Raw genomic sequence first — 18,295 nt, 5'->3', positions numbered from 1 at the left:
AGAGAGAGAGAGAGAGAGAGAGAGAGAGAGAGAGAGAGAACTGTTACATCCAGGAACAACACACACAGAGTCTGTCTCCTACTAGAAGGAAGCTCTTCATGTTTGTGTTCATTCAAAGCAGCAAAGTTGTATTTAATTAAAACAGATCACTCTGAATATTAGAGCCCTCACTGACACTCAGACCTCAGCGATGCCCGAGTGTTGATACTCGATCAACTATACAACTAAACTGAACTGATGAAGTCACTCACGCAGGCGATCTTCAGTAAATGCCAGAACTCTTTCTGTCTCTTGATCTGCATCTGCATCACTGTGTTGTCGGCATCCTTGATGCTCTCCAAGGTTTTCTCGATCCGTGGAAACAAGTCGATGATCTTCTGTTTGCTGATCAGGATCTTACTGTTGGGAGGAGGCGAGGCAGACGTTGACACGCAGTGAACACACAGGTGTGACTACAGCGCTGCACGTCTTGGAGGAGTGCTGGTCTCTTACCTGAGGTGGGTGTACAGGTCTTTGAGGACCTTGTCCTGGTTCTGGACCGTCTGAATGATGGCCTTCACCATCTCAGAGCTGTCGCTGCTCACATCTGGCTCAGGTACTGAGAGACAATCGGATAACAAATGGGTTCATTTGATTTCTGTTTGTCTTTCTGAGGAACATCGAAGCCGTTCAGTTGATTTCACATTTTGAATAAATTAAATGAAGACGTTTCTTACTTTTGCATTTCATCTTCATTTGCTTGTAGAGCTCAATCGCCTTTTCTTCTCTACGATAAAACAAATTAGTCACATATAAATTATATATCTACAAGACTGCATTCTAAAGCCAGCGGCCCAAATTACATAATTATCTGTAAAACTCTTTATGAATAGTTCACACTGCACGACTTGAGCCCAGTTGTTTATGTAATCCACGATAGCTCGGCGCTCGCACATCGCCGCTTGACGAGAGGCCGGTGCACCGTAGATGGATTCCAGATATCTAGCAGGCTAAACATCTGGATGTGTCGGGGAGCTACAGCCAATCAGAGCTCAAGACACGTGTTGAGGGGAAACCTGGCGGAGGGGTCTCCTCACCTGTAGTGTACCTGTGTGCGCTAGCTGTTGCATTTGCAACACAGACCAAAGGTGTCGTTGTGTATTGGATGTTTGCATAATTAAACATAACACAGTGAGTCTACACCGGGTGCAATAGTAGTAAAGACGTGTGGAAGCAGACTATCATGTCAACATGTGTGCAGATGACAACATCAACAAGCATCACTACACCAGAGTCACTTCTTTAGTGAGTTTTTAAACGTAGTTTGGAGACGTTAACTGGGATTCCTCCTGAGGAAAGATCTGATAGAGTGTGACCACCTGTGGCCTCAGTCACGTAGTGTGAAAACCACAAAGACTTCAAGACATCAAGTGGTGTAGAGTGAGTTTAGCTTAAGGACATCAGTCTTTCAAATCAACTAAAGCCTATTGATAACTGTATAGATGAAATATTAGTGTTGTCGGACCACAGTAACACTCACAGCTGCTCCATCTTGTCTCCTTGGCGTCGAGCGTATGGACTCCTCTGAAGTTCCACTATCTCTGAGTGCAGAGCCATGATCTCATCATCCAGGTGGCTCACCTCTGCCACCTGCAGGACGAACCAGGAATCACACCACCATCAAAGATTTACACTGAGAAACATTACAGGCCTTTTTAATGTTTTAAATGTGAAAAACAAACATGCATTACCTGTGCAAAAGCAGCAGCTCGCTCCTCGTTCTCCTGCCAGGCTTTCAGCATCTTCTCAGAGGCTTTAAACACACACACAGCTCATCAAAACAAACATCTGGCTCAGTGCTGTATTACATATTCCCATATGTTGGAATGTTCTCCATCAGAGGGTCAAGCATCAAACTGAAACAACCAGCTGCCGGGAAGCACTCACATATGCCGTAGTGCATCTGATCGCTGTATTTCTCCAGGTCGTACTGGATGCTGCTCTTGAAGAAGTCCAGCTTGGCCTTCAGCTGCTGAGAGAAGCCAAACATGCTGTTCTTACACCTGGTCAGGTTGGTGTTGTAGCGCAGGAGACTCAACCTGGAGGGAGGAGACGATTAAAGGGTTAGAGAGCGTTGGGAGGAAGAGGAGGAGGGTTCAGTTCCCTCTGGTGGGGCTGGCTGCATCATCCAGCAGAACGTCTACAAATCTGTTGATTTATATCAAAAGATATTCAGTTCACTGTCACAGAGGAGGAAAGAAACCACACAATATTTCATATTTAAGAAGCTAGAAATCAGAGAATGTTTTAAGTTAAAATAATTATTCAAACCAATTAATGGATTATACAAATAGCTCTAAAATAAAGAACCTAACCTGGATTAAATGACTGTTATGCAAAATAAAAAAGGTTCTACTGCAATTAATAAACAACTGACAACTTAACTATTAATAAATGGACTTCAACGACAATTAAATTTTAAAAAAATTGGGAAAAAAACATTTTAAAAAGAAGATATTTTTGAGTTGAGACAAACACAAAATGGTGGTGCCTTTCGTCGATGTTAAAACAACAGATTACTCACATAGCAGCTCTCTGTCCTTGGAACAGCCGGCTGTAGTCGTCCTTCAGCCCACAGATGTAGCTCACCGCTTCACCCCAAACCTTCTTCAGCAGCACCAGGGGAAGCTGCGTCTTGGCCTCTTGCACTGAGAAGTTACAACCAGACTCATGAGAGCTGCACTATATGGTGTTAAAGTGGAGCAGGGAAACACAACTCCGCCATTTATTAAGTTAAGACACTATGATGATGCTAATCACAGCTAAACATATATATTTCATTACATCATTGATCTGAGAGAGACACAGGAAGTCTGTAGAAAGGAGTAAACCTGTGATTTGTGAAATGCATCGAGGTTCATTCAACAGTTCATCGTCTCATCGGCAGCAGACACTCCTTAAAATAGACCCACCTATAGTGTTGACTTTATCGGGCAGTTGTCTGGCACTGAGGGGTCCAGAGTACTTGGTGATGCTCTTGTCAAACAGATAGACGATGTAACTGTCCCACCCTCTCTACACAGGGGACAAGAACAGCACCACTTACAGCCTGCACATACCTTTCCTGTCGCTTAAAACAGCATCAATGATTGATTCAAAGTCCCTCGACACACACACACACAGTGAGAACCGCCGTCGCAGCTCTTTCCTGCAGCGTTATTGTTTTTATCTCTGAAACAAGTCTTTTACAGATATATCTCCCGTCTTTGTAAAGGGCCCAAAGGGAGGGACTAACATACAACAGCTTGTTTGTTTGCTTCATTAGCAGTATGATACAGTAAGGACATGAAGAGAGAGAAAATACAAGAGAGATACGCAGCAAGACTCCATTTGTGGGCGTTGCCAGCTCATGGTTGTTGTCTTTAACCAGTAGAAACACAAGGACACCCTTTCAGCTGCACCGAGAGCCAACTCACCACTCCGTCTAGGACACACTGAGCAGCGGCCTTCCTGGGATCCAGCGACACTCCCGTCTCCTGCAGCAGCTCCTGGTTCACCACCTCGATCTTGGTCTCGGCCTCGATGCGATTCTGCAGACTGTGGAGACTTTCGTCCGGGGTCAGCTGGAAAGAGTGGACCTGAGCTGTGGTCATGTTCAGGATGTGGACGACCTAAAGGAGACAGAGGAGACAAACGGTTTGGTGTAAAGAACGGGTCATCGATTACGGACACGTAAACCGATTAAAAGAGATCTCACACCGATTTAAATCCATGCAGCAGAAGCAGAGATATCGTGTTTTTATAGGAATGTACCGAAAAGTTCAAAGCTTCTTTAAATGTAGTTCTTATTTCTTATGTATTCATTTCGTTTAAAGCAGTCACTTCTGCACAGTGTCGTATAAAGCACTGGTAAAACGCCGACTCTTAGGATCTAAAGCTCTGCCGGTAACTCACCTTCATACTCAGGATCTGCTCCATTTCTTCAAAGCACGAGGGTTTCTTGGTGTCGGTGTTGATTTTGCCTCCTCTGTAACCTTGATCCCACTTTAACATCAGCTGCAGCAGCATTTCCATCGGGCCCAACATCGTCCTGAATAACAGCGAATGAAGCACGAGTTCAGGGAGAGGAATCACTAAACGATACTTGGAACACACAGCGACTCAAGTCTGTAGTACTTTCTCCAGCTTAGGAAGAACATGTCGCCCCCCCCCCGTGTGCTCAGTGATTGATGTGATGTATATTTCCAGCAGTCACAGCGTCCTGACCTGCTCAGGTTGTTGGGGTAGGGGAGTTGTGTGGAGAACCTCACTTCTCCGTTCGGGTCCTCTACAGCCATGATGTCTCTGGGACCTTTATTCCTCACTTTGCTCGCCCTGTGAATGAGAAGACGACGACGACGGATGATTTACATCTTAAAGTCATTGTTGTTTGATTTTTATTCAAAGCACAAAAGCATAGCAGCAGTCTGATGGGAAATAAAACACATTATATATAAGTGATGATAAGTTCATTTTACATTTGTTTTGGTGACTTGACTCCAGCGGCTGCGTCTCAGTATTTTGCTGCTCACCTGAGTTTTCTTAATTTTGTTGCGTTTGTATCTAATTTACCTAAAAATCTGATATTTGACAAGAAGTCTCCCGGGTGTGGGAGTGAATATACTCTGATGGCTTTTCACCGCTGTAAACCGGCTCCACCCGTCATAACTGGGTCAAATGGGGAACAGGAAATGCTGCCACGGAGTCAGTTAAACTAGTTATCTGAGCCCTGTTGTATTTTTAAACCGTTATTTGTTTAACTGGCAACAATAAAAACGTGCAGAATTAGCTGTTAACAGCTCTTGTTAGGGCCCGAGCAAGTCGGAGTGGAGGATCTATTGTTTTTCGATTGTTTATTATTATTATTATTTCGTGTCTTTCGTCGCAAAAAGGAGGTGCTTGGGATACTGGAAAAACGTCGAAATTTGGCACGTAAGCCAGAATTTGCGAAAATTGCTGTCCGATTGGGGTGTCCAGCTGCGGTATGAAATATTGGCTCGATAGCGCCCCCTATTGAGAAGCCCCAACACCGGGTTTCACCTAGCTGTATGAAATTTGGTAGGTATGTGGATCGTGATGAGACGCACAAAAAATCCTCTTGGAGTTTTTCATTAAACCAAACAGGAAGTCGGCCATTTTGACTTTTATGACGTTTTTTGACCATTTCAAGGTGTCATACTGTAACAAACTCCTCCCAGAGATTTGACCCGATTGACTTCAGATTCGGTCAGTATGCTCTTGAGACCTTGGCAGTGAAAACTTACTCAAACATCAAAAAGTTATCGAACTATGTGTCCGTGGCGTCAAAAAAACACCATTCGCCGCGAAACAGGAAGTTGTTGTAATTCGACCGTACATTATCGAATCTGCACCAAATCTCTCATATGTCATAATATCCTGACCCGGAACACATCTATAAGACAATTTAGAATCATAGTAATAGCGCCACCTAGTGGCAACCGGAAGTTGTAAGTTGTGTACTTTGACATCCTGCTCCTCACAGATTAATCAGATCCCTCTAAAATGTTGTCAGAACAGCCTTAAGACCTCGATAATGCTTCATTGTCAAGGTTGTAAGAAGTTGTTGAAGGGCGGCGACGTGGCGGCTCGGCGAATTTCGATCCTTCGCCATGAGAACGAATAAACTGATGTAACTCAACTCCACATCATCAGATCTTTACCAGATTTCACATGTTTGATGAGACTCCAGTCCTGAAGACATCTGCAGGCCAATTTTGAATCATAGTCATAGCGCCACCTACTGGTAACAGGAAGTTAAAGTCTTTATACTTTGGCTTGTTTCTCTTAGTAGATAAATCAGATCAACATCAAATTACTTCCACACAAATATAAGAAGTTCGTTATACCAGTTCATGAAGCTTTTGATGTTTCGTCGAACGCTGTTGCCGTGGCGACGCAGTCTTCGCCATGAAAAACGAAGGTAATTTTGAGAGACTAAAAATGCTCGAAACATAAGCAAACTTGGCACACAGATTTAAAGCCCAAAATGTAGTTATATAATATGATTTTATTGGTTCAGAGTGGAAAATCGGCTCAATAGCGCCCCCTACAAAATTTCGATGAAGCAGCCCTCGCTGTACGTTTCACATAGATTTATAAAATTTGGTAAGCAGATGTATCACATGTAGACTTAAAAAAAAAGTCTCTTGGAGTTATGCTCTAAACCCAACCGGAAGTCAGCCATTTTGAATTTTGTATGAATTTCTAGTGTCGTTTTTGTCATTTCCAGGCGCTTTACTTTAACGAACTCCTCCTATGGTAATAATCGAATCAACTTCAAATTTGGTCAGAACAATCTGAAGACCTTTGTGATGAAAAGTTACTCAAAGCTTGTGGTTTCGTGAAAAGACGTTGCCATGGCGACGCATTCTTCGCCATGAAAGATTAAGGTATTTTTGAGGGGCTAAAAATGCTCAAAACATAATCAAACTTGCCAAACACATTTAAAATCCTGAATGTTGTTATCTAATGTGATTTTAATGTTTCAGTGTGGCAAGTCTGCTCGATAGCGGCCCCTACAATATTTCAACGCTGCAGCCCTCGCAGTACGTTAAGACCTTAGCGATTAAAAGTTACTAAAAGCTTGAGGTTTCATTGAACAACATGGATGTGGTGTGGCAGCCATTTTACATGGTTCACCATCATCCATCAAGCTGTTGTAACTCAACTGTACTTTGTCAAAACTGTCCCAAACTTGACATGTTTGATTAAGGTCATGATTTTAGGACTTCTGCATGCCAATATTAACTCATAGTCATAGCACCACCTACTGATAAGCACGGACGTAAGCAGGATTCTATAATTACAGCGGCCCAAACACTGAACTTATTAAAAGGGTTTGTGGGCACACCATGAGAAAAGAATGACTTCTCTGATCTAAATATGTGCATAGTAAGATGTTTGGAGAGCAGAAATTAGATAAAAGTGGTTGTCAAGCCACTGTCGGTGGCCATTAGCATAAATGATCTGTCCAGAGCTTCTACATCAGGTTAAATGTTACAAGGAATGATTCACACTACAATCTAAAGTTGCAGAAGAGCTTAAAATGAAAACAGTGTTAAATTAAAGTGTCCAAGTAACAGCAAATGGCACTACTGTTTTGTTAACTTTCATGTAAGTCCAAATACAATCAGCAGGACACTGCAGGGAGTTGAACCCCATCCCAGTAAACTGATAGTCTGTTATGTCACAAACACTGAAGCACATTCATTTTCTGAATGATCTTTAAAGGCTTACATTTATGATTGTATCGGATGTACACTCAAAACATTTGAGGCTTAAGACCTGGCAACATGATCTTGCTACGCTGCTGGTCTACGCAGGAAATATCTCACTCGTGCACGCAGTGTGATGGTCACAGAAATTCATGGCCGCATCACCCAGAGTCCTGCCAGTACCAGGAAATACCGTTTAACTCGTGCACGCAGTGTATGACGGTCACAGAAATGCATGGCCAGAGTCCTGCTAGTACCCTCGACATGCGTGAAGTTGCGAGGGCCCGATCAATGCTGCTCGCAGCTTTAATTATCATTGAACCCATTAAAGTGCCTTTCACTCATCCTCTGCAGTAGACTGACGAGGTGAATCAAAGTGTCTTTTATTTGATTTTATAAGCCAACTTAAGTCTCCAAAACCCTTTTCATCCCTCCGGTAAAACAAACCACTCCTGTGCAACACATACACGTCATAATGTTTTGCTTATCAGGTCAACTCACCACTGCACAGGCTGAAGGTTGTGCAGGAACGGACGGAAACCACAAATGCATTCAAATAGCATGGTGCCGAAGCTCCAGTAGTCCACAGTCACCGTGTACGGCTTGTTCTCAAACAGCTCAGGAGCCTAGAGAGAAAAAGTGATGCAACATCACACATTTGAACGACATCGATGACCACGCTATCTAGCATTTCTACATCTGTGAAGGAAGGAAGCGTCATAGATGTGATAAAGCGAGGTGCACCTGAGGATGAAGACATCGTTATTTGTTTGCTTACCAGGTACTGAAGCGTGCCAACGAAGGAGGTGCACAGACTGCCCTGGTCCAGGTCTTTAGCGTAGCCCAGGTCAATGATTTTGTGAACCAGCTGCAGAAGAAGAAAAAGAACATTTCAGACAGTTTCCTCAAGATGTAAAGTCAAACAGAACAAAACGGTGAAGCGTCAGTTTACCTTTCCGTTGATATCTTGCAGCACTATGTTTTCAGGTTTAAGGTCTCTGTGTATGATCTTGTTCTCGTGAAGATATTGGATACCAGATCCTGGAGCACAAAACAAGCGGTTTAACTGAAAGAAGAGGCTCTAAAACAATAAATAAGACGCGTCTGAATGAACAAAATATGACATACCGACATCATTGAGTAACGAAAGAACTTCACTCTCTTTCAATCCGCAGCAGTTATCAGGTTTGCTCAGCATCTGTAATCACATCACATCTGCAGTAAATCTACATTACATGAGCCACACACAGCATGCTATGATTGTGTGTCTTGTATGACGTACAGTGCAGCTTGTAATGCAACTTCAACCTTTGCCCGTCTACACTGTGATCACACACACACACACACACACACACACACACACACACACACACACACACATACACACACACACACACACACACACACACACCAGAGCATCACATTTGATTACAGCGTATAAAAACTACGTGTTAACCAGGTGAACAGTACTACTTCCTCCTAAAAGTCGAATCACTGCTTTTTTTTTTGCTGAGTCGTTGTGCAGAGAGCAATGCAGGAGCAACAGCATGGCAGGCTGTAAACTTTACAACAGAGACTGGTCTGAAAATGACCCTCCGCACGGCGCCAAACACCATGACTCATGCCGATGTTGTGATGTTTAAACAGGCGCTGGTACGACCTCCTCTGCTGGAATGATGCTCCATGGTGCACTAGGGTTTTATAACCAAAGTATTACCAGGAAGGACGCACGCTTTTACTTTCTCTGACTGGGTGGAAATCTGATGAACAAAGTCATCAACACTGGAGTCTGACAGGTAAAACGTGTTGGTTGATATGGGAGTTTAGTGGGGCGGCTGCTCTGTAAGGTGATCCGACTCTTAACTGAAGAGGGAAGTGAATGATGTATTTCTCATATTTGTAGGTAAGGTGTACTGAACAATGGCTCAATGTGGACATATTCTAAGCTTCCTCTCCAGGGGTCCCTCACCTTCCTCAGGTCTCCCCTTGAGCAGTACTCCATGGCCAACAATGGGAGATCATTTAGGGCGATGTGCCTCATTTCCTCCGGGACATCTCGGGCTGACACGACATTGATGTGATTCAACCTGATTGGGAGAGAAGGAGGAGTCAATACTGCTATTACTATTTAATGATACCCATGCATAGTAATTGTGAATAAGTATCATTATGATACCAGGACATTACTGTATATAATGCCTTTGAATCAATGTGCTAATGAACTGTCACCTAATGGAGAAAAGTACATAAAAATAAGTCTAACTTTTTCATGATCTGGATTTCTCTGCTCCATCTGTCCTTATTCCTTGGCGTGAGCTCCAGACGGCACATTTTCACAGCTAGTTTTTCATTTGTATCCTACAACACAGACAAAAATAAACTGTTATGTCACTGCATAAAAGAGTACCACAAAACAGCAAGTTTGTGTTTAGCTATTCCCCAATATATCTTCATAAAATGTCCCAATACTTAAGGGTACTTTAGGATGTAAAGTGGGTAGATAAGTAGTAAATGTTATGGTTGTTTTGAGAGGTGTCAGTGTTTAGTGTCACATTTATCTGCAGTGTCAGAGTCATATAACTGAACTTACATGATGTTGGTACAGGTAAACATGTCCAAATCCGCCCATTCCCAGCCTCTCCTTCAGCTCCCAGTCTCCGCAGTTCTGGTTCTGCCTGAAGGGAGGTTTCTCCATTGTTGTGACGCAAGCTAAACTGAAATATATAAACAACGTTTACATGACAGTAAAGTTATATTATATCCAGTAATACTTAATCTAAAAGGCATTTGTAGTGATCACAAACTGACTGCGACGTTTAAATTCCTACCTAGCTAGCAAACTAAAAAACAAGGACAAGGCTACATCCTGGAACACTTGCCAAGCTAATGTCAGCTGACACCGATATTTGAACAATATTGATGTTAAATTACGTTTTTGGCACAAGTGGCCTGTTAATTACAGATAGCATGTATGAAAAACACAACATTTAATTACTATGATTGACTAAATTGGCTAACTTTAGCAGGTAGCTAACGGGCTAGTTATATCAACAGTGTAGCCAAACCAACGGCAGCCCCCCATACATTCCAGGAAAAAGACGGCGCCGGCTAGTTAGCATTTCCTACAAACCGAATGGCTTCGACGTCACTTAAGTGACGTTTTAAGTGGATGCTTCCGTCGCTAAGAACGCGAGTTTTTGAGACTTACTTTGTGTTTCTATGTAAGTGTCATGAGCCGTTTTTTCGGTGTAACTGCGTGCTGTCCGGTTGTTTTTTCGGCACCGTGAGAATGTGTGTACTTTCCGTCGCGACGTCACCTGAGTACCCGGATGTTCTTTTTCTTGCAAAATTAAAAGCGAGGTTGCGTTCAAGTACGCGAACACCAAGCTGCGTTCAACTAAAACTGTTGATGACCGTTAAAATCAACAGGCCTCTATATATATAAACAAATATAAACAATAAACAAATGACTATTTTCATATATGACTTTATATATAATACACGTTTGATCATATGACACTGTGCAATGTACTTTTACTCAATTAAAAGTACCCATTAGGAAGAATCACTCATTTTTAGAATATTATGTTGTTGAATTTTACAGTTGGGACACATTTTAACTACTTTTTATACTGCTGGGTATCTTGATAAATCCAGATGTTTTCCATTTTTTTAATCCAAGGACTCCTTATAAAACAGAGAATATACCTGGACTCTCTCATGTATGTCTCTTACACTTCTGTCTTTTATGTGAAAGAACAACACAGGACAAGTGTTCAGTTGAAGTATAATGTCGCATAAAATGGAAGTTCTCAAGTAAAGTACTTCCTGGGTCCTGAATCACAGAGGCTCATTTATTGTACTATTTTTGTGGATGCGTTCAATTTCAGTAGTTTCTTACCTTTAACAGTTTAATCTGGCCAAAGCATACATTTAATAAATTGTACACAGAAGATATTGATCCATATATTGTGCGCACATGATATGGATCTTGTGCACAGATAATATGTGAATATATAAATAATAAAATATTACAAAATAATCTTTGAGGATTTTAGGGGCTTGGTTTCAGTAGAAATTGCAATATCACAATATATAAATACTTCATGACAAGTAAACGTCTCACATCTGAAATATCCATCAAAATGTAACTAAAGTATTTAAACTAAAATAGTAATAATGCAGCAGAATGGCTTGTCAGTGATGTATTATTATATATTATTGGATCAGATTATGTAAGGAACATTTTAATGTAAAAATAACAAAAACACTGGATTTCATGTGCTGGTTTCTTTAGAATGTAGTGGAGTAGAAGTTTTTAAATACTCAGCTGATGTATAAGTACCCTCTAAAATGTACATTCCACACAATGACGTTGGGACACAGTCAACCTTTCAAAACACTTTATTTTCACCTTCTATGCCTCCCAAAACGAGAAGCTCACAGACAACATTTCCATTGGTGAGTTTTTTAACAAGGCAGTGACACATGTAGCTCACTGTGTGTGTGTAGCGTTAAATGAACATTGCCTCACCTGCACCAGTCTAAAAAACACTGAGATGGATCAGATCAGACCTCTACATGTAAAAAGATTTGTATGAGCTGGCTCGAATCTCTAAAACACAACAGCATACAACAGCGTTAAATATAGCCATTTCCTTCATTCACATTGAGAGAGATAAAAGAAAAATGACCATGAGCTCAAGGACGGGAAAAAAAACAAGAACATGTTGACCTACCTTAAATATTAACCCTTCATTTAATAACCATAATATAAACGAAAACAGGCCATAGTATCTCATGCTTTATTTACATGTCGCATTCAGAAATGAGGCGTTCGTGGGCAGAAATGAAAAACGAAGTGTTATTATTTTGTAAAGGACAGCTGCGGGCATGCACTGCTGCTTTAATAACGGAGGTAACGGGGTGACTTTCACTTCAGCATCACAAGAGCCGTCACCAGGGGAACCAGCCATTTCCATGCTAACCAGTGCCATGGAGATGCTGTAGCTGCTCTGTGATGCGAGTGAGCGGTGACGATGTGTTGGGGGGGGGGGTTTGTCAAGGTGGAGGCTTTCCTTTCATACTGTACTGTATGGAGAGCAGACAGCCTGTGGTGGTTTTTTTTGTTAATTATACAGTAAAACACTGTTTTTTTCTGCAGTAGAAAAATGTATTTTTACGGGGAAAGATGGAATAAAACTCCAATGTTAACTGTAAAATCAGCAGCGCTCGCATCCTTTTACTGTAATAGTAGAAACAGTTATATCGTATTTATTATTCTGGCAACCACAGCACAACCGTTTTTTACCGTAAAAACACAGTATTTTGTTGTTTTTTCAGACTGGTTTGTTTTTGGATCGTTACTACTAGGAGTACTAATACTTATTACTGGAACTGGGTGCATAGTCCTCGTCCTCCAGCATACTATAAGCCTCTGAAATGTCCATATTCTGTTCAGTTTTAGTTAAATGGTCCGATACCAATTCTTACAATCCCAAGAATGATCTTTGTGATTATTGTTAATATTATTGATTAATATGCAGATTATTTTTCTCTTTATTTCTCTGTGAAAATATTCAGAAATAGTGAGAAAAAAACCCAACTTCTGATCTTCTGTCGGACCAACACTCCAACACTCCAAATAGATTAAATTTACTGTGATATTTGTCAAAGAAAGGCTAAAAATCTTAAGATTTTAGAAGTAGGAACCAGAAAAATGTTTGACCAAAAATCTATTGAATATCAAAATGGTTGCAGATGATTTGATTGGCTAACAGTTTGAGCTCTTGAGCTCACATTTTGGATTGAAAGTCTATTCTTGACCTCCAGAACAGCAAAACAATTAAAAAAAAGGGAATTTGAACAACTGAATTTTCATAAAAACTGGATAAACTCTTTGTGATGAGGAAGATCGTTTTAATGCAATTGATTATTTTCTGAACATTTGCACTAAATTATATAAGTTGGTACACGTAGAGAAGCGCCATGTGTAAAATCAAATGATCAAAATCGACCCAAAAGATTATTTCGGTCAGAAATAAACGTAAATGTTCGATGCTGAAGTTTGGAATAAAAATTAATTTATAATTTCAGGAGAAAATCTGAGAAGTGGCTTCAAATTGATGACATATTGGTTTTAATCTGATATAACTGAATTAATCAAAACTCATCATCCGCTACTCTTTGACAGTTCAGCCACGTTACAAACAGCCGAGTCAAACACTAGTAATAAAAATACAGAGCTGTAATGTTAAAGTCATATAACTGATGTCAGCTATGGAAACAATATCCACATCAACCTTTTTTAAAACCACCAGAAATGACTCAGGTGAAAGATGAGATGGAAAAAAAATAAACAAATGACTATTTTCATTATCGATTAATTGGCAAGTCTTTTGCACAAAACCCAAAGACACGCAGGTTTCATGAAGGAAATATTCATAATCAAGAAACCGTCGTCTCCGCTCCAGAACAGCAGGCAGAACGTGATTTGAAAGGCAAACACTAAGCTAAGCTTAAGCCTTGATATTAAATCATGTGTTCAAAAAAAAAACCAAAACACAAATCCACATTTAGAGCAAAACCACATGGGAACCGACACTGATGACGACATGACAGACAGGACGCACTGACACAGACCGGAGACAAACCCACGGGTAATACAAAAACACAGATGTTGTGTCAATTAGCCCTGCATAACCCCCCCCCACGAATATGTGATGTCATGCATATTCACTGCAGATACAGCAGGTGTGTTACGGCTGAATGTCGTCAGCTCTCCCTGCTGGTTCTGACGCTCACGGTGTCGTTTTCAAAAGCCTGAGTAGAAACACGTCTGTAATGCTATATGAGGCGCTTTATGGCGACCGAAAAGAAGAACAAAAAAACAGGCTGCCCAGTTCCTTCCTTTTTTAATTTTTATACATTCTCCACCTTTTTTTTCATGCATCTCCTACAACAACCCTGATCCCTTAAAAATCATGCTGTGGGTCGTAGCCAACCATGCGCCGTCTTTGCATCGCTGCCCACGGCAGCTTCTCTCATCGTGTAATCCCGTCACAAACACCCTCTAATCACGTACTAATCTCTGATAGGTACACAGGCGTCACTATATTACTCATATTGTGCTGAATTATTACCACCATGTCAGAGAAAAGAAAAACACAACAACAACAACAACAACAACAACAACACATGATTATCGTGTAGCGCTTCTGGGACTTACAAGAAGAGACTTTGAGTGCACCCAACGCGTCTTCACAATCGTGTGATTGAATATATTGTAAATATATTACCGTCATATATCCTACAATATAAGCTGATGGTGCGCTGTATATATATACATATATACACACAACACATCCTGGATGTTTACAAAGAGTATGAGTAGCATATTTTCCTTTTACATTTTCAATATACACTTGACATACACAGGAGGAAAAGGTTCAACATCAACAAACGACTGTAAAATACCGTAAAAATATTGAAAAAACAAGAACATTCAGGGTCTGCCTGGTGAGTGTTAAAATAGGGTTTATAAATGAGAGGCTATAAGTACAGACGGAGATTACACATGTTGGGTGAGGCACCCGCATGAGGGAGACAAAAAACGAACAAAAAAAGGACTTAAATGACCCCCAGAGAACAAGTTTTGCAGCTCTCAGTTTTGCCCTTTTAAAGTAGTAAAAGGCCTAAAAGAAGCAGAGCTGGATGCAGGCATGCGGATCACCGGAGGAAAACAACATTCGGCCAAGAAATAGAACAGAAGCACATCACGGGGACAGAAAGCCAAAAGCAACTGGGAAACAGATCTCCTGTTCGAGTAGAGACAAAAAGAAGAAGAAGAAGAAGAAGAAGAAGAAGAAGAAGAAGAAGAAGAGCTCTCTGGATGAGATGAGCTGCTGTGAAGTTCAGCCGACGCCTCTAGTCGGCTCGTCTCACCGCGGCCATGCCTTCATTACTGTGTGGCATATGGTCCGCAGATTCAACTTGATACCACCTTCAGTAAAATAGGAGCTGAAAGCTGTGATGCCCCGCCCTTGTGTGGAATGTGAACGCACCGCGGTGACGTGGAGATAAAAACAAGGAGCTGGTAAACGGTGGTGATGAGTTACAGCGCTTCAAAAGTCAAGAGTGGTCGGTGGAGATTCAGACTGCAAGTCGTCATCAGTTTGAGATGAGATGCTTTAATACGTTTGGTCCCCGAAAAAGGTCAAGAACGAAAGGTGGGAGAAGGAGGCGAGAAAAAAAGGAAGCCAGATGTTTTTCGTCCCTGTGCGTTCGCTTCTCTTCATCTCGCCGTTTCGGTCTGCTGCCGCATCCCAGCGCACGCTTCTCAAAGACGCCTCGTCTCTGCAGGTCTGTGGCCTCCTGCACCAACGTGGTGCTCCTCGGCCACGCTGCCAGTCACAGGGTCTGCGTCTCCTTTGTCCCATGAGGAGATTGGGGTGTGCCGGGGGGAGGGCATCGTGGTTTTGGTTGGTGGGTGGTTGGTGAGGGGGTTGGCGTTGGGGTGCAGACCCCCCCTCACTCCTGCTCCCCCCCTTCAAGCAGAGCTCCAAACCCTCCTGGATCTCAAATAAAAACCTCATGCAGGGAGACGGCCTGCCGCTGGCAGTGCAACGCTGTGCCGCTCCCAGGGCGCCCCCCCCGCCCCGTCTCACTTCTTGACGGCCTGCCGGTAGCTGTGTCTCTGGCCGTCCGGTCGGGGCTTGCTGTTGCTGCAGCCGCCGCCACCGCCACCGCCACCGCTACCGCCACCACCGCCACCACCGCCACCACCGCCGCCGCCGCCGCCGCCGCTGCAGCCGCTGGCCTTGCTGCAGCCGCTGGCCTTGCTGCTAGTGCCCCCGTCCCTGGCGCTGCTGGCCTGGCTGATCTGGCTGGCCTGGCTGCTGTCCTGCAGCGTGGGGCTGGACTGGGCCCTCTGCAGCCTGTTGTCCTCCAGCAGCTGGGACTCGAACACAGACAGGTCCTCCTCGCCGCTCCGGATCTTAGCTCGCAGCAGCATGACGTACGCCCCGTACCGGGTTTTCTGTAAAAAGAGAGAGAGAGTGAGCCGTAACAATGATTTAGTATCATATCATTTAGTTCTTTCTCTTGAGTCCAGCTCACCTCAAACTCCAGATACTCGTCTCGCTGCCGGTACTCTTCCAGCTCGCGCCCTTTGACCTTCCGGTCGGGGGGGTAGGAGCGCAGCTCCGCCAGCTCAGTGGACAGGGCTCTGAATCGAGCCTCGTGGGACCTGATCTGCTCCTCCTGTGAGATCAAGATGTATCAGGAGGGAGACAAAGGAAAACAATAAACTCCTTCTTTCATTGGCACTCTGAGATTTCTTTAATGAAAAATGCATTATAAATAAAATGCATTATTATTATTCATTATTATTGACAGTTGTTAAATGCTCAGCCTGTTTTATTTTAGTCTTTTATTTAACCTTTATCCCACTGCAGTTGTAACTCCTATTTTTTTTTCCAGCATTATTATTTCTTCAGACTTTTTGGTTTGTTTTGAATTACACACGCAGATGTTTTGATTTAAAGGATTTGTTCTAAATGTTTCTAGCTCGCCTTAAAGCGGGAATGAGATCTAGACGTTCACAAGTCATCTACACCTGGATGTCGACGACAAACTAACAAAGCTGGAGAGACTTTTTGTTGGAAGTTTTGTGATAAAAATCGAAACACGCTGGACTTCAGAATCAATGGAGGCAGACTCGTGTCTCTCTCTACTTAGGAAACATGTTTAAAGAACCGGGAATCAGAGACAAATATCTACTAAATATTCCAACAGATCGACGTGAGGAATGAAAGGCCTGTAGTCATAAACCACTAGTGACCACTGGGTAATATATCACATCGCTGTTAAGTGGCGTGTTTATTCATTAAAAATTCATTCTAATTACTCTGCTATGAGGTGATGAAAAAATGACGTGTCAACTTCTTTTGAAAATGGCTGCACAGAGCAGATCATTACTCTGCTGTTGGACGTTTCTATCGGCGTGTTTTGATGAATTTCACAGGATGCTGGACTTGAGTCAGAGCCGGGTCTCTGGACTATGAAGCAAGTTCAACATAACCAGGTTATCTTTTGGTTATGTGGTTTAACTAACCCCAACAACCCCGGTTATCAACTCTGTAAATCAATTTAGGGTTTCTCAATCTGGCTGTGAGTGTGTTCACATAAAAGGGGCGGGGTTTGCAGCTTGTGACCAATCACAAACATGGACGAGTCGGCGCACTTTACAAATACAGAGGAAACTGTAATATCAGAGAAATACGAAGGCGTTAAACACAAAATTCAGGCTAAAAGTAACACAGCGGGTCATAAATCACTGACTTTGTGAATGCGTGAATCAACAGATTTATAATATTACTGCTTCATCTAGAGCAGGGATTCCCAAAGTGTGGGGGGTGCGCGAGCTGCCTCTAGGGGGTGCAGAGAGGAAAATTGTAATGGTGGTCTAATGGTGTAATAATTAATATTAAATATAATTTTCACAAAATAAAAACATGAATGTAACAGACTGTCTCATGTTTGTAGTTCTGGTGTTGACGATGATATGTCCCTTGAGGGTTGCCGTAAAGGCGCAACCCCCGCCTCTGACCAAAGGAGAAAACAATAATAAAGAGAGTAGCCGTGGGCTGATACAAGATGTCTAATCTCCCGACTCCAGTTATTACTGTATGATAAGTGCCCTTATACACGAACCCAAGACGCTCAGTTACATGAATTATAAAAATTCCCTTTGTAAGATTTAAATTTAAAAACGTACAATGTAATAAATAAATGCACTTCAGCTCCTGCCGCCAGACTGTCTTTTACGTACACTAGCTAGCCTAGCTTGTGCAGCTAACGTCAGCTAACAGCTAACTTCATTCATTCAGCAACATTCATGCAAATATGCTAAACTGGCTGAAATCTGGGAAACTGTCAGGTGGGACATCTGAAGCTATCAGTCATAAAAGAGGAGAGGGACAGAGAGGGAGAGATAGAGAGAGAGAGAGAGAGAGATAGAGAGAGAGAGAGAGAGAGAGAGA

The 18,295-nt window shown here is 42.4% G+C and overlaps 2 protein-coding genes across 2 annotated transcripts in view; both read right to left on the bottom strand.

Annotated features, from left to right (window-relative positions):
- LOC116381604 (inhibitor of nuclear factor kappa-B kinase subunit alpha-like) overlaps positions 1-10,597 on the bottom strand; it is a 14,407-nt gene extending 3,810 nt beyond the window's left edge. Inside the window, exons 1-19 of the mRNA XM_031843888.1 lie at positions 10,462-10,597; positions 9,844-9,967; positions 9,517-9,611; positions 9,223-9,340; positions 8,382-8,451; positions 8,206-8,294; positions 8,032-8,121; positions 7,755-7,879; positions 4,246-4,353; positions 3,934-4,069; positions 3,456-3,650; positions 2,952-3,054; positions 2,564-2,687; positions 1,927-2,078; positions 1,731-1,792; positions 1,520-1,629; positions 717-766; positions 493-598; positions 252-399 (exon numbers count right to left, since the gene is read on the bottom strand). Coding sequence (XP_031699748.1) covers positions 252-399; positions 493-598; positions 717-766; positions 1,520-1,629; positions 1,731-1,792; positions 1,927-2,078; positions 2,564-2,687; positions 2,952-3,054; positions 3,456-3,650; positions 3,934-4,069; positions 4,246-4,353; positions 7,755-7,879; positions 8,032-8,121; positions 8,206-8,294; positions 8,382-8,451; positions 9,223-9,340; positions 9,517-9,611; positions 9,844-9,948 — 1,986 coding nt within the window. The 5' untranslated portion in view covers positions 9,949-9,967; positions 10,462-10,597. The remainder of the gene's footprint in view (positions 1-251; positions 400-492; positions 599-716; positions 767-1,519; positions 1,630-1,730; positions 1,793-1,926; positions 2,079-2,563; positions 2,688-2,951; positions 3,055-3,455; positions 3,651-3,933; positions 4,070-4,245; positions 4,354-7,754; positions 7,880-8,031; positions 8,122-8,205; positions 8,295-8,381; positions 8,452-9,222; positions 9,341-9,516; positions 9,612-9,843; positions 9,968-10,461) is intronic.
- Positions 10,598-11,639: 1,042 nt separating this feature from the next.
- LOC116381110 (uncharacterized) overlaps positions 11,640-18,295 on the bottom strand; it is a 65,861-nt gene continuing 59,205 nt past the window's right edge. Inside the window, exons 16-18 of the mRNA XM_031842951.1 lie at positions 16,371-16,514; positions 16,076-16,290; positions 11,640-15,973 (exon numbers count right to left, since the gene is read on the bottom strand). Of these exons, the coding sequence (XP_031698811.1) occupies positions 15,916-15,973; positions 16,076-16,290; positions 16,371-16,514 (417 nt within the window). The 3' untranslated portion in view covers positions 11,640-15,915. The remainder of the gene's footprint in view (positions 15,974-16,075; positions 16,291-16,370; positions 16,515-18,295) is intronic.

The sequence above is a fragment of the Anarrhichthys ocellatus genome, unplaced genomic scaffold, assembly GCF_004355925.1.
Source record: "Anarrhichthys ocellatus isolate YVR2014 unplaced genomic scaffold, GSC_Weel_1.0 scaffold4, whole genome shotgun sequence".
Lineage (NCBI taxonomy): Eukaryota > Metazoa > Chordata > Actinopteri > Perciformes > Anarhichadidae > Anarrhichthys > Anarrhichthys ocellatus.
Note: the sequence above shows the minus strand (reverse complement) of the source record. Positions and strands in the feature narration are given on the sequence as shown.